Below are 16,035 nucleotides of genomic sequence, written 5' to 3' on the forward strand. Positions count from 1 at the left end.
GTGGCTCATATTCCCCTCAGGATGAATTGTAGTAACTTTGGTGATCCTCTGACTTTTCACCAGCACTATCATCAGGTCCACATTTTAATTAGTCCAATACTTTGGTTTATGACTGAATACTTCAGTACAACCGCTGAAACTCAATTTTAGCTACTCAAGATTCAAAATCCCTAAATGCACACACGTTCTCATATGATTACATTACAAATATTAAAGATATTAGATAGAGCTCCATCATGTCCGAGGCTGAAGGCTGCAGATGCTTTGTTTTCCCCTGTGTTCCCTCTGTGTTTTCAGTCCTCTCCTGTTGTCCTCTGTTGACCCAGAACTCCACCTGACCTCGCTGTGAGGCTCATTGAATTCTAAATGGTGGCGACAGTTCAAAGTAAGAAGGCCATCGTGGTTGAGCAGTCTGACCTTTGGTTTCAGCTTTCCCCAACACTTTGGAAACACTGCTGAGATAATCACATTTTTATTTTGGTGTGCCTGTAATGTGTTCAGTGTCTTCTTTGTAATGAGTTTACAGTAGCAGTGAGAAGATACGGTTTAACATATATTCAATGATCATATGGTCCTCGAATCGACGATCCTGGCAAACGACCCCACTGAGGTTAAATAGCTGAGTTTCCCTGCCAGTCATTCAGAACTGAAGAAGTCCTTTGGATGAGGGACGAAACGTCTTCCAGTATCTTCAACCAAGTCCAGTTGCCCTTGACTTTAACCTTCGTTGGATAACTATGACCTGGATGACTGAGAATCTTCATAGACATCTTAAAGGGTGTCCTACACTGAAAGGAATGCCCATTTGGATATTTGGGTTATATAACAAAAATTGGCGTGACTTGACATGAATTGCATAACTTTACACTCCTACTAGGTGTTGTCTAGAAATTCCATTATTTATCATATTTGTAAATAACTTATCTGTATTATTATGTAGGGGGGCTGAACCTAGTACTTTACAAAATGAATAAAATAATTCAACATCAATTTTGACAACAGATTAATTGTTTGTCATTTATCAAGAACAAGGGTCTGAGGGTCTGCAATGTGAGAATTTCCTGCTTTCCTTTTATTCCTGTAAAGTAAATATTTTTGGATTCTGGATGAAACAAGATATTTGAGGATGTCAGTTTGAGCTCTGGGAACCTTTTTCACAATTTTCTGACACAGTCAACAGAATAAATCTCATATTTGTGAAAACAAAAAATACTTTGCTATGTGTAAATGTTCAGAAAGACCAGCAGTCAGAACAGAAGCAGGATCAAAGTGACTAAACCTTTATTTTGAAACGTGGCAGTGGGATGGAAAACATTCGTCTTTCTTACTGTTGAGCCTGCCGAGGAGCCAGATCAGACAGGTCAGAATGTGGAACTGGATAAGACAGGTCAGACTGAGGGACTGAATCAGATGGGTTGGCAAAGCTGGCTCTCTTCTGACTGAGTTTCCTGAGGGACGGACAGAATAACAGTATTTATACAAAGAACAGATTATGTAAAACAAAAAAATAAAAACAGTTGTGATATATTTTATTGATTGATTATTAAATGATATATTGTGTTTTGGCCACTTTAACTTGATACAGCACCTTATTTGTACATCCAGCATTACAGAACAACTCATTTGGAAGCCTTCCTATTCTCATGTGGTTGCCCCAAGTATAACAGATGTATCTGCGTCAGGGTTAGTTAAGCCTGTGGCGCCTGCAAACAACACCCCCCCCCCCCCCCCAACAACTAAAATAGAACTAATGAGGTTCTTGAGGATGTTGGCTTCCTACTGCAGTTCTTGTCAGAACTTTTCTTCTGTTGTTGCTCCCCTCACTGATTTGTTGAAGGCAATTTAAATTTGTGTGGTCTCCTGTCTGTCAGCAGCCTTTTCAGAAGGCCAAAGAACTTCTCTGTAGTGCTCCGGTGCGTGCCGCTCCTTGTTGCAAAGTCGTTCAGTCTGCAGGTGGATGCCGGTCACATGGGGGCAGGTGCAGTATTGATGCAGTCTGACAGTCACGGTGTGAACAAACCTGTGGGTTTCTACTCCTAAGAAGTTTAACAAGCATCAACTTAACTATTCTGTGATCGAGAGACTCTGGTTTTAGTGTGGGTGTTTACTCATTTTGATGTGTCTGTGGGTTCCGGGGTGCCTGTTGTAGTTTTTACAGATCCTAATCCTGACATTTCTCAGTTCCTTGAAGTGTCCCTAACCAGGTTATTGTAAGGTTTTTATTTTTCAGTTTTCCCCCTCGAAGATTTCAGTTTGTTTTTCTATTGAATTGTTCACATTATAGGTGGAAAAAGTTCTGACATGATTTCTTTGTTTCATTATTTTACAACATAAGAACCTGCAATTTTAACAGGGGTGTGTAGACTTTTTCTATCCACTGTATGAAAATAATGATTGTAAGCAGGAAAGTAAGTGACTTCTTTCCATTTTACCACAGTGGAGCTATGATTTCTGAGTGCGTCCTTTTTCAACTTCAAACACAGACATGAATCAGTCTCCTCTCTCTTGAAGCATCAGGACACCAATTAAATCTGGTGTCCAGTGTCCTTGTTGGCTTCTAAACAACAGAAATGCGTCCACTGAGCAAAGACTGTAAACATGCCTTGTGCATGAGGACAACAATAAATCCCTATGAGAGCAGATCAGGCAGAGGCAGATTGACTGATCATACTATCGATTACACTGGAAAAAATGATGTGACCCAACACTGCCCCTTGCAGGCAATGCACTGGAGTTTCCAATTCACAACAAACCTGTTGAGAGGCAGCTGGGTGCTGGTGGATGGAGCACGAGTCCTGTAGATGGCTGGTTTGTGTTTCCATGTGGGTCGAGGTACGAGGCCGAGGTCGCCTGGCCTGTAGCGGGCCATCAGGAACAATGGATCTGTGGCTGCGTTCACGGTCTCTGCTCTGTGGAGGAGAGACAGGATGAGGGGAGCAGGAGCAGACTGTCTTGGCTCAGGGATGATGGGAGTTTTCATACTTTACTTGAGTTGTTTCCTTTGTGAGAGTTTGTTTCTTTTTTCTCCACTACATTTATCTGACGGCTGCAGTTAACAGTTAACATGTACAGACTTTACATTTAGCTTGAGATAAGCTCACACAATGTAACTAATATCACTTTTCTTTACTCCTATCCCTCTGTTCTCATTTTATTCTCTCTTCTTTATTAACATGAAAAAAGAAAAATAAAGATGTTGATATAAAACTACTTCAAACTGATTTTTTTTGGTTTTTTTGTTTGTTTGTGAAGAGATAGCAGGGCCACGGGATAATTAATTTCACTGTTTTTAGATAGGAATGTATTGTTAGAATCTTTTGATGAAATCAGTCAACAGCTAATCTGGTTCTGGTGGGACTCAAACCTCAGCAGGACTCTAGTCCAGCCTACTTTGCTGCTGTGATGAAATAGCTGCGGTGTGTTCTGGGTTTTTCTAAACAGGAAATGAGTGTTTACACTGCTGTTGACACCAGTCATAAAACAGAAACCCCCAGTGGAGAGTGATTCCAGTACCTGGCTGGTTTGGGGTCAGAAGTCTGCGGTTTCTGTTCTCCACTGCTCTTCTCAGTGGAGTCTTTGAGGTCAAACCCTGTTGACTGGGGGATGGGACTCTTCAGGATCTCCTGCAGCCTCCGTATCTTCCCCTGAGACTCGGGCGCCTCCTGCAGAGGAAAAAGAACACCAGGAGTGCCTTCAGTTTATTTCAATAGGAAACACAGTTGCATTGAACACTCCTGTTGTGTTGCGTAATTCAAAATTCAGGTGGCAGGTGACAATTTAAAATATAAAAATATAACAGAATATAATGCAGTTAGGGAGAGAACGGAAAACTTGGCCAAAAAAGAAAATCTTCTTATAGCAAGCTATTTTTCAGAATATTTTTAGCAAATGCCTTCAAAAGTGAAATAATCGGCCATTTCAAATGAAATGTCCCCAGCGTCCCCACTGTAAATGACACCTATGATGTTTTATCCTGTTGACGTTATCCAACATTACATTCAGGTTGCTGCCACTGGTCTACATAAACAATTAGCTTTAAGTTGCAAAGCTCATGCTGGAGTGGACTAGGTAAATATAACGGGTAAATGTTGTCTTGGCCACATTGGTGACCCATTGGTTTCAAAATGGCAAATTCAACCAAAAGGTGAGGAGTTTGAATGCCTGAATTCTACAAAATACACTCAATGTTACAGTCACTGCCTTTGCCATCCAGAATAGCAGAGAACATCAGACAGATTGGGTAACACCTCTGACACACCCACCAAATGAGAGAAAACCAACCTTTAAATCCACCTTAACCCAGAAACAAAACAGTAGTTAAACAGTGCACACTGTTTTCAGCCCCAGCTTCAATAATCACAAATGATCTCATTGGTCGAGATGTACCTTATTGAGTGGAGCCAAAGAACCACAGTTGTTCTCATGTGAGATGTAACAGGCAGTAAAGCTGAACAATTATCGCTCTGAAATCTTGTGAGAGCGGAGTTGCAGGAAGAGACGGAGAGTCAGAGTTAGAGAGGAGTTTGTGGTGTAACGCTAGGAAATAAAGTCTTGCTAGCAGATTCTCTATGTTCGCAACAAACTCCTCTCTCTTGTTTCCTGCAACAACTCTCCTCTGACAAGATTTCAGAGTGAGAATTGTGCTTGAGCGAGACTTCTGTTTTTGTTAAAAGCAAAGGGTGCTACTGGGAGTTACTTGTAGGGGTCCTGGTGTTGTCAGACCTGAGCCTGTCGATGGCAAAAAGAAGCACTTTTTGTGGATGTCATTTTGACGGGCACATTATAAATTTGTGCAGAAAAGCAGCTGTTCAGTTACTGCTACAGATTTCTCCATAAGTGGAAACAAACAGAGCAAATTTATTCAAGTACTGTATATATAATTTCAGTATTTGTGCAGCAGAAGGTAAATGGGATATCTGACCTTCCTGGATTAAAACCAGAATCATCTTCCCTCTCTGGAAAACAGCTCCCATAATATCCAGATATTCCAGAACCTAGAGTTGCTGCGGCAGGAACTAAAGCAGGCGTCCTGACACTCCAGGGGCCTCATTACAGAAACTTTCTAAGTCTGGAATACTTTCTTAACAGTTTAGTATGAACTTTTTTTGGTATTACAGAAACATGTTTCCTAACTGCATTTAGGAAAATGTCGAAATCTTTATCCTGGTCTGATAATTTGGAAGAAAACTTTCCAAAAGGTGGGTTTCCTCTTCTCTACAGACATGATTAATGTCTCAGACTCATCCCTAAAACTGAGGCATTAGACAAGTACAGAAGAATTGAGTTTCTAGTTGTAGTTTGGATTTCTTAAATTAAGATAAGATAGAAAATCTGAGATAGGCTAGGACACAGCCACGAGTTTAGGAATTGCTTCTGTGAAAGTTAGACAGGATTGTTCCTTTTTTTTTAACTTAAAGGACAAATTGGACAAGCAGTTAGGAAATGTTTCTGTAATGAGGCTTCTGGTCAGGACTTACCTCCAGGATGTGTCTGAGAATGATGACTGCTTCATGGATGTCACCCTCCAGCTGCTTCTTCCTGCTCCTCTCTTTCTGTAGCTCGGCCCCCAGCTGACCTGCCTCCGCTGTTTTTTGACGGCACTTCTCGGACCCTGAGGCCAAGCGCTGTCTGAAAACACAACAGAGACAATAACCCCATTACTGTGTGTCCAGTGGGGGTATAGCTCAGTGGTAGAGCATTTGACTGCAGATCAAGAGGTCTCCGGTTCAAGTCCGGATGCCCCCTGTGTCACATTTATAATGTTTGGTAAGTGTGAAAAATGGAGGTTGACACATTAATGATTGTAACTTGTGATGTTTTCTGTGTAACAATGAATCTTAAACTTGTTTGTTTGAACGTCAGAAAGATTAAAAACTTGTACCTGAGAGTCTCTTCCTTGGCCAGCATGCTCCTCTCGGTGATGCCACAGGCCTTCAGCTTCACCTCCAGCTGCCGGCACTTCTTTGTCAGCTTCTCCACCTCCTGAAAAAGGGAAGATGATTTTTACTCAAATAAGGAGCCTTATGTGCTTACGGACATATGTTTTCTCTATCCAAATATCAGCTGATTTAGATTATGTTCTTGATTTGTCATCATTTTTAATCCATCAATAATATTATGCTCACATGAAAAAATTATGAATAGGTACAAAGACTGCAGCACTTAAAACGTCCAATGAGATTAAAGACACCTTTTCCGTCTTGTTCTTGGTTGTATTATTCAGCTAACTGTTAACTGTTCTATATCTAAATCACATATCCTTACTAAACTGTTGTGGAAACCAATTAAAGAATGCTAAATTATGACAAAGGCTGCAGCTGTGCAATCTCTAGGCTAATTTAGCTACAGTCTTTCATACACTGTGTGAACACTAGAAGAGTTTTTGTTCACTGTAATTGTTTCTCCTGTTCAAACTGTTCACAAAGAGATTCCTCATTCCTTAAAACAATCAATCCATTGTCCATCTGCTGCATTTTAGAAACCAGTGTCTCTCACAAACACCTAGACCACTGTCGTTGATGTGCTGGTGACAGTGAGGGGGTATAGCTCAGTGGTAGAGCATTTGACTGCAGATCAAGAGGTCTCTGGTTCAAGTCCAGATGCCCCCTGGGCCTCATTTATGCCACTTCTCAACAGATGCTCAGTGCCACTGATGTCTGCGTCTTCTAGATACAATGTTTACATGTGACTATATGCTTTAACCTTGATGCTCTAACTCATCCTGTAGTAATACTCCAGGGCCTGTACTATGAAGCAGGATTTTTCAGTTCAGTAAGCCTTACTTACTGCTTTGAAATATGTTTTTATATTTATTTTTTATTTGCTCCGAAGTACGTTTTGCACATCCTGTCGCAATGAATTTGTTTATTATGACTTTAGGTTGCATTTGTTCCTTATATTATAGAGACCGTTCATGTAGCGCCCCACCTTTTGCTACAGAGGTAATGTAGGCTGAGATACACAGCCCAGCTGAAAGAACAATCTGAACTAGCTGCACAACCTAGACTGAAGCAAGATGTCTCAGAGTGGTAAGTTAATAATGTGTCACAAATTCATCTTTCATAGTAATATTTTAACTGTGCACTGGTATCTAAGTTTCGGTAGAGAGGGTGGAGGTGAGGTGAGGTGAGGTGAGGGGAGGCAGTGGGCGGATCTCTTTTCACTGTGCGTGCTGCAGCTCAGTGTGTTTTTCCACCAGTGTTTTTGAGGGCGTGCCACACTAGCCACTAGGCGTGTTACATAGAGACGCAGAGAGTTTATGGAAGGCTGGACTGTAGTCAAGCTGTTTTCAGGCAGTTCAGAGCAGAGTTTTCTGTGGGAGATGGTAACTCCCTTTGGGCTGGACTTTTTCACTGTGCAAACCTATTATTACATGCACAAAAAAGGGATTTAACTCAATAAAAAAACTATAATATGACCTCTTTAAGCTCTTCATACTACTGCTGCTATGACTTGTGCTGAGCAGAGCCCACTGTGACCACAAGAAGCAATGACAGAACACTTTAGTCGTACATCTTCTCGCATACTGATGCCAGGTCCTGTCTGAAACACAACACAAATACTGACCCGGAGCTCAGGCTGTGAGAGTACATCTCAGTGGTAAGAGCATTGACTGCAGACTTAAGAAGAAGACGGGCCAAAACGGAGGACTTTAGAAACGATGACGCAGCCGCTCACGCTCGGCTCTCTGTAAGGGTCTTATAAGTCATGCAAAGCAGAAAAACGATGCTACTGACCGGGTTTTTGACATGGTATTCGTTTTAATTCTCTATTTGTAAACTAAAATGGAGTAGTGAGGTCTCTGGATCAAATCCAGATGCTCCCTGAGGTGGATTTACTGCTGTCCTCTTACCTTCTTGTAGGTGAGGCTCTCTTGGGTCATGCTGTTGATGTTTTTTTTCAGGTCATCCACCTCATAGCAAAGAAAAGCGTCTCTGCCTCGCACGGCGTCTTTCTCGTCCCACAGATCCATGTTCTCGCTCAGCAGGAGCTGGACTTTCTCCAGCCGCTCACTGTGCTGCGCCCTCTCCTCCTGAACAATGTTTGAGGTCTTCATCTTAATGTAATAGTGCACTGCGTTCTGTCTCTTCTCAATCCTGTCGTTGGAGGACAGGGGAAGGGATGGCTAAACATTTAGTGTACGCTGACCAACATTTGAAACAAGAGTCAAACCAACATCAACAAAAGGAGATCAGTTGAATTTACCTTTCCCTCTCCATCTCTGCTTCCCTTGTCAGCCTGAGGACGGCAGCTTCGTGCTCTTCCTGCTGACTGGCCAGCTGCTTCTCCAGAGACTCCATGTCGGATAGCTGCTGCATCAGCTGCTCTTTCTGCTCCTGCTGCTCCTCGAACTTTGCCGCTGAAATGAGAACAGGAGAGAAAACACGGAGAGGATGCATCCCACAGTAGGCTTCACACAAACTGCTAGCGTTTAAGTGTTAGCATTCACAGCAGGGGGTATAGCTCAGTGGTAGAGCATTTGACTGCAGATCAAGAGGTCTCCGGTTCAAATCCGGATGCCCCCTTTATGGCACTTCACAACAGATAGTATATCTTGCAGTAATCCTCTAAGTAAGCTGAGTATGAACTGATTTGTTGTAACCTTCACCCCATCAGTTACTTTCTAACAATGGGACACATCACTTTGCATTACGTGAGTCATTAGTGAAAGAGGTCTAAGCTCACAACCAAACAGAAGCATTTCCTAACTGCTCGTCCTATTTGTCCTAGGAAATAAGAAAAGACCTATCTTCCTGTTACAGAAGCAATTCCTATTTCTCCTAAAATACCGTGATATAAATAAAAACCAAAAGTGAAAACAGAATGACTGAATCAGAATAACTTCCAGAATAAATACATCTCACAAACTAAAAAAGACTAAACTTGTCTGCACTCAGGGACCTGATCCTAGATCAGCAAAATGAATCCATTCTAAGGGGATGGGAGAAGAAACAACTAAATACTTAATAAACAAACATTGTGACTGTCTCACCCTGCATCTTGCTCTCTGAGCTAAGTTTGTCGATCTGCTCCTGTAGCTTCAGTATCTGCTGGCTGTGCTGCAGGTTCAGGGCCTGCCAGTCTTGTTCAGCAGCATGCTGCTGACTCTCCAGCCGCTCTGCCAGCTTTTCCCCCTTCTTCTCTTTTGCAACCAGGGAGCGTTTCAGGAAGTCAATTATATCTTTATTGTCCTTCTCCAGCACGTTGTACTGAGAGACAAGGTCCTTGTTCTGTTTCTCCAACTCATCACATTTAAGCTGACATCTGCAGGATGAAGAGTGACGTGTGGGCTTAAGGGTTATATGCAAGAATCTACTGTGCTTTTTGTTGTAAATACAATATTTAAAATAAAATAATAGCTGCAGTAACTGCATCCTGTATCAAAGTTTTAATCATGCTGAAATTGTGCCTGAAGCTTGTCCTCACAGTACGTGAGGTGAAATATTGTGCGAATTCTAGGAACCAACAGCTGGAGAAAGATGTTCAGTAAGACTTAAATGTGATACAAGTAAAGGCAATTGCTATATATGCCAGAGGTCACACACCTCTGGAGCAACTAGGGGTTAAGTGTCTTGTGACTCCTTGGTGGATAATTCGCAGAGGGAATCAAACCCAGATCACCCAAGGCAAGGGCATGTGTCTTATCCACTGTTCCATCGACACCCATAATTAAAGTTTTATCATGCTTTTATAGTTGTTGAGTAATCTTTTAAGCTGTAACGCCAAACATCTGCTGCCTCCAGCTTCTCCTATGTGAAGATTTGCTGCTTTTCTTTGTTGTTTCTGACAAATATGAACATTATTCAATAAAAACAGCTAATTGCTAGTTGCAGCCCTAAATGGAAGAGCACACTTTACATTTCATGTTAATTCAAGGTTATACTACATTTATATTACTGTATATTTTGTATTTATTTTCACACATACAGTATTTTTTATTTTATTCAGTTTTAACATTAAAGCTAATGCAAACACATTTTCTTCCCAATAATAGTCCAAGTTGAGGTTGTAGCTTAGTTCTAATCAAGTAGGCTAAATATTTCTCATTATAAGTAAGTGTTTTTCTTACAAAATATTTTTATAAAACATAGTGGCAGTGGTGGCAACAATGCTAAATGCGGCACAAACATCTTCAGACAAACTGGTGCTATGCTAACAGCTACCATCCATATACTGTACAAAAGAAGCTAACATCACTCTGGCTAATACCAAAGGGCTACGCCAATAAAGTAAAATCTAGCTTCTAAGACAAATATATATATATATATATATATACATTTATATATCATTCTGTGTTTAAAGAAGTTACTAAGAATGCATTTCACCTGAAACAGAAGTAGGTGTGCAGCTAACAGTCTTAACTAAACATTACCTCTCAAGCTGCTTGTCAAGATATTGAATTTGTATCAAATATAACCAGGTATCTCTGTCTTCAGAACCGACTTCATCCGCCATAGTTCTATATTTGTCTTTAGATTTTCTGGCTTTTTGTTGTTTAACTCAGCTTTTCTGATCCTTTTGTTGTGGCATGTATCAAAGAAAGTTCACTGAAAAATCTAATACAATACTGCTTAGACTACGTGTTGCTAGGGGATGAATGTTGCCTTCAGGGACTGATCCGAAAGTTCTAACCTTAGTAAAATTTTCTGTAAACTATTTCTAGTCTACTATTACTCATATCATTGTCACTTTATATATGTGTGTGACTTTGTTGATTCTGTACAAATATAATATGTCTTGTTTTCCCTACTTTGTAATCTGTAGTTTTGCTAGTTACTTTTTTTCACAATGATATATTAATATAACTATTTATTTCATAATATATTCTTTACTTGTATTTTTAATTAACATTTTAAGACTTAATTTGTGTGCCATTGTCTGGTCAGATAGCATTTCATAAAGAAATAGCACTGAAAACATGCTTCATCTTACCAGCGCCAATTTATTCTGCTATCACTCTGGATCAGCTATATTAAGACAATGTTAATTTCACTCAATAAAATGGTAATCCTGGTAAAGGACCAAACTGAGAATAGAGGGGAAAAAAACAGACATTGCTGTGTGGATGATGTAAGACATAAACAACAATAACTGGCCCAAAAAACCTAAACAAAACATTCAAAACGACTGTTACGTATGTCAGGTCAAGGTGAAAACCTGTAATTGCTCAGTTTATGTTCAAGGTCTGTTCTATAATGAACAAAGCATGGTGACTGAGCTAATTGATGTCTATTTTCATATACAGCAACACTGACGGGTGACTTGCAGGAACAGAATTGAATGCTATGTATTTTTATTTCCTCTTTAAGGATGCTCAGCATGTCATTCTGCTCTGAAACCTGGAGGAATGCAACAGGATCTGTCTCCACTGGACCTCTGGAACCATCTCATGCTGCGCGGCACCACCCTCCTGCTGGTTTTAGGAGTGCTTGCCAACATCTTCAACCTCCGGATCATACTGGTACAGTTGTTAAGGCCCGTATTTGACTGAAGTCAAGCCAGCCTCCATTTCAAAAACGACAGTCTATAAATAAATAAATGCTTAAGACACCACAAGTATCAAAATAGAAAATATTTACATGAGTTCGAATCTTGGCTGAATGTAGTAAGCTTTCTGTGAGACTAATATTTTCTATTTTGATACTTGTGGTGTCTTAAGCATTTATTTATTTATTCAATCGTTTCTGTCACATCAATTGCATTATGTTCAGCAGAAGCTCACTTTTATTTTGAAATGTGCTGCGACACGATGTTACCGTAATGCCTAGAAGAAACACGCATCGCAAAACAGCGCGAGGGCTGGCTTGACTGTCGTTTTTGAAGTGGAGGCTGGCTTGACTTCAGTCAGATTTGAACGTTCTCTGTGATATTAGCCTACACAATATCCACACAGAAGTACAGACAGTAAAGGTAATGTTGGAACAGACTGAATAAATAATGGTACAGATATTTTCAGAAATGTGAATGATAATAATCGTAATGGTAATGATAATAATAAAATACTGTGCATTGCCTGTATTTCACTGTATCCATTCAATTTGAATTTAAAATCGGTGAAAGCTGGCCTTTGGCTAATGTTTGATGGATTTTTAAAGGTAAATGCACCCTCAAATTGTACAACCCTCTACTCCAGTATATTTAAAAAAAAATGTAACAGAGGCCTACGATGAAGTAGTTAATTTCCAGAGGGATGTGTTTCCATGCATTGTGATTATTAAATTATTAAATATGATAGAGGCACCAGGACATTAATTCGAGATTTAATTTGTACAGAATAGGATTCTTAGCTGGTAAAACTTTCCACGATTTAATGATTTTATCTGAAGGAGGGCGTGTTAGACTATAAGAAAAACATATTGGTGTGATATGATGGGATTTATTATTGGTGTGGTTCCACTAGTGTTGTTGGATTGATGTAATTGTAGCCCATTGGAATTTAAGATTATTCCATTCGACTGAAGGATACTTTTCTATAAATCTTTACTGTCAGTAGTTTCTATTTCCAACGCAAAACAGAATCTTTTGATCTTTGTTTTTTGGTTTCTGATTGTTTAATGGTCCCTAGTTAAAGGTTGGGTGTAGTTCAAAAAACTTAGTTTAGTTAAAAATTTAAATAAACAAAAAGACAAAGTACCGTATGTACTAAATCAATCTGATACTTTGAAGGAAAAAGTATTGTGTTGCTAATAAATGTTGGGTTCAAAAATGCAACATTTGCCTGATTGAATGTGACTTCCTGTATACGCCAATGGCCAATTCCTGTCTTCAACACAAATACAGATAATTACATTAACTATAAACCTCTACTGTCACGTATTTCAGTCTGTATGTGTGAAAGTGGAATTAGGCAGTGTAAAGTGAAATGAAAAGGCATCCACGTGAATTCGATGTAAAATTGGTTGTGTGAATTTCCACACAAACATGGTAGCAACTGACCCTGAGTGTAAGAGAGATTCCTTTCTGACAAATACACAGTGACAGTCTGGAGGAACCCGACATGAATGTATATTTTCTTTGCACACGATGTGTCTCTGTTGTAAAGAGTTGTTTACACTTTCAATTAGCTTTGATAGAGTTTTACTGTGTCTTTGTACACTCACTCACCTTCTGCAGGACACCTAGGATGTGGGAAGGTCATGTGAAGAATTAAGATGTTCTGGTTGGTCTGCCGAGTCTTGTCTTGCCTGAGGATTCTTCTTGTAGTTACAGCATTACAGACTTTCCCTGCACACACACACACACACACACACACACACACACACACACACACACACACACACACACACACACACACACACACACACACACACACACCTAAAACCAAGTCCTCATACAGCCCTTTAAACTTATAGGGTCCCGTATTACCCACAAAATGGCCTCCACAGGTATAGTGGGCTCCTGGATTTTGGAACCCATGGATGTTGTAAAATGAGCCCACACACAAATACCCAATTCATGTTTTAATCCTTGTACAAGACGTACTGTTCCCTCAGTCTGTGTCTGCCAAACCAAAGTGATTCTCTAATTACTGTGTATAACATCACACACACACACACACACACACACACACACACACACACAGTAAATAAAATAACATAGTATAGTCTAATAGTGTGAGAAATAGTGTGGAAGTGGAAGTGGAGGATGGACTTTAAGCACATCAGAACTTCATGCCAATTCTAACCTAAATGTTTACCTTACCCTTTATTTGCCCACCCACTCAGTACCTTTCCCTAACCTTAAAGCTGGATTTGTTTCCAAGTGTTGGTGAGTTCTACTGGATGTATTTAAAAGTAGTATGACTGCTTTAGTGTCTCCAGAGAGAGCTGTGTGAAATCTGATATGTAAACACCTCTTTTATGCGAACGTGGACCAACTCCAATCTGATGTGATAATCCTATTTCCCTCAAGTGATATCACTTCAGTCAGCGTCAGTTGAAGACTACAAGTTTAAAACTGAAACAAATCTTTTGGTGTGGAGTTAGAAAGAAGCAAGCTTAACTAGATCTCTGTAGAATGCTGCTCATCTATACTAAAGATTACTCCAGGCATAGGTGACACAGGTGGTCGCCTAGGGCGCAAAATGTCAGGGGCGCCACAAGAGAAAGCTTTTGACTCCACACGAATCAACTCCTCGCAGCTGATGCGAGCTGACACTGGAGATTTTAATCATGTGCACATCACGCTGTGAGTCCAGACAGTAGCTAATGTGGAATGCATGTGTATTTATGGCGAGATTTCTGCCTGATCAGAAGTGTTTTTAGTTGGTTTCGGTTTCACACGTATCATGCAGACCCAAACTGTGTCAGTCAAACGGTCTAAAGGGGATTGGCAAAATACCAGCGAATCAATAACGTAGGCTACTGCGCAGCAGAGTAGAGGCCAGTGGCCTGTACTCATCCAGGTAACTTCAGGAGTAACTTCGTGACGTCAGGTGTAACTTCCCGATTAACCCGTACTACAAAAGGTGGATAGGGGTTACCTGCCATGGCAATTTACGCTGCATCTCTAAACTGCTCCGAGCAGGTTTTGTTCATGGTTAACTCGAGGTTACCCTGCACGTGGACTGCAAACCACATAGCTACTCAGTGTTAATGATGAGAAGTAGGATATTAATACACACCACTTTATAAAATATGTTTAGATTTCATCCTAATTTGTTCCACTGCGGTTGCAGTGAAGTTCTGAACACAACAGCATCACGTTCAGACAGCGAGCCCTGCAGACTCTGTGATTTTGGAGAGGAATCTTAATTAATTAACGGGATAGTTTCTTGATGTAGCCCATCTGTAGGCTATAATGAAATTATCCTACATGTTTTCACATATTTAAATAATTTTACGTGTCCAAAAATTAGGGAGCTTACAATGGACCTTATGTGCAGTTGTAACTTTACATCATGTTATACATAAAAGAGCCCATAAAATACATAATAGAGATTTGATCTACAATAAGAACACTGTGAAGATAATTAGGCTACAAATTTACTCAATGCAATGCCATCAAACCTCCCTGGCTTTGTCATCAGTCACGACATTAGATTTAGCCGTTAACTTGTCTTTACATTCATAATTTCCTGACACTACCAATGTGCATTCCTCTGGAGAACTACGGAGCATGTGCCTGCACGGCCGAACACACCCCTTTTAATGCGAACGCGGACCAACTCCAATTAAGTTAACACGGGGTTAACACGGACTCAACTAACCAGCGTCTTATGCAACTTCGTAGTACCGTTTAACTCCAGTGTAGGTGGACAGAGTTTGTCAACCCTGAGTTTGCCTTCGTAGTACAGGCCACAGTGGCCTGATCAGCCATCCCCACCACTACTTAAAGAGGTGGTATTATGCTCATTTTCAGGTTCAAAATCTTAATTAGGGGTTGTACCAGAACAGGTTTACATTCATTTTCAAAAAACACCATATTTTTGTCATACTGCACATTGCTGCAGCTCCTCTTTTCACCCTATGTGTTGTTCGCTCCGCTCTTGAGCTACAGAGTGACGCATCTTGCTTGTAAAAAATCTTTGTTGGGAGTTGCACATGTAAGGTAAGGACTACTAGCCAATCAGAAGCAGAGAAGGCTTTCTAAGAAACAAGGTAGTGTGATCCAAATCAAAGCCGCTTCAGACTGCGACCGTAACCTAGCAGATGGTAGTCCAAAACCACACAACATCATTGTTCCACATCTTACCATAAACCACTACAAAAATCACCATATTTCAACTCAATTTTACATAAAAAATGGCCAAACAATTTGAACGTTTGCTCAGTAGCTTTCACATCAGGTCCATTATAGCTATAACTTTAGCTGTGTTAGCCAACGTTTACAACAACTCCGCACTTGAACAGTCTGTGAAGTTACATTCCATACGAAAACTGTAAAATATGAAACTTTCTGTGGCTGGCCTCTGTCTGGTGCAGCAATGATGATGCAGTGAATAGTGAATATTCTCTCTGACCAATCAGCAGTCTGTCGTGTTTTCACGTTACATTTTAGTATCCCTCAGCTTGCTTGGAACCTCGACGGAGGTGA

At 40.4% G+C, this 16,035-nt stretch overlaps 1 protein-coding gene and 3 non-coding genes across 4 annotated transcripts; 3 read left to right on the forward strand and 1 right to left on the reverse strand.

The window, feature by feature from the left end:
• Positions 1 to 1,264: 1,264 nt before the first annotated feature.
• Positions 1,265 to 10,586, reverse strand: LOC123960496 (cilia- and flagella-associated protein 157-like). Its single transcript, XM_046035268.1, has 9 exons — positions 10,373 to 10,586; positions 8,993 to 9,264; positions 8,206 to 8,359; positions 7,853 to 8,096; positions 5,882 to 5,982; positions 5,478 to 5,628; positions 3,514 to 3,662; positions 2,754 to 2,909; positions 1,265 to 1,448 (listed from the first exon to the last, which is right to left on the reverse strand). The coding sequence occupies exons 1-9, from the start codon at positions 10,453 to 10,455 to the stop codon at positions 1,325 to 1,327; spliced, it is 1,434 nt and encodes a 477-aa protein (XP_045891224.1). The 5' UTR covers positions 10,456 to 10,586; the 3' UTR covers positions 1,265 to 1,324.
• On the forward strand, positions 5,674 to 5,745 carry trnac-gca. The gene has a single exon. It is a non-coding gene; the product is annotated as a tRNA-Cys (tRNA).
• Positions 6,537 to 6,608, forward strand: trnac-gca. Its single transcript has one exon. It is a non-coding gene; the product is annotated as a tRNA-Cys (tRNA).
• On the forward strand, positions 8,454 to 8,525 carry trnac-gca. The gene has a single exon. It is a non-coding gene; the product is annotated as a tRNA-Cys (tRNA).
• Positions 10,587 to 16,035: the final 5,449 nt, after the last annotated feature.

This window comes from Micropterus dolomieu, linkage group LG21, assembly GCF_021292245.1.
Source record: "Micropterus dolomieu isolate WLL.071019.BEF.003 ecotype Adirondacks linkage group LG21, ASM2129224v1, whole genome shotgun sequence".
Taxonomy (NCBI): Eukaryota; Metazoa; Chordata; class Actinopteri; order Centrarchiformes; family Centrarchidae; genus Micropterus; species Micropterus dolomieu.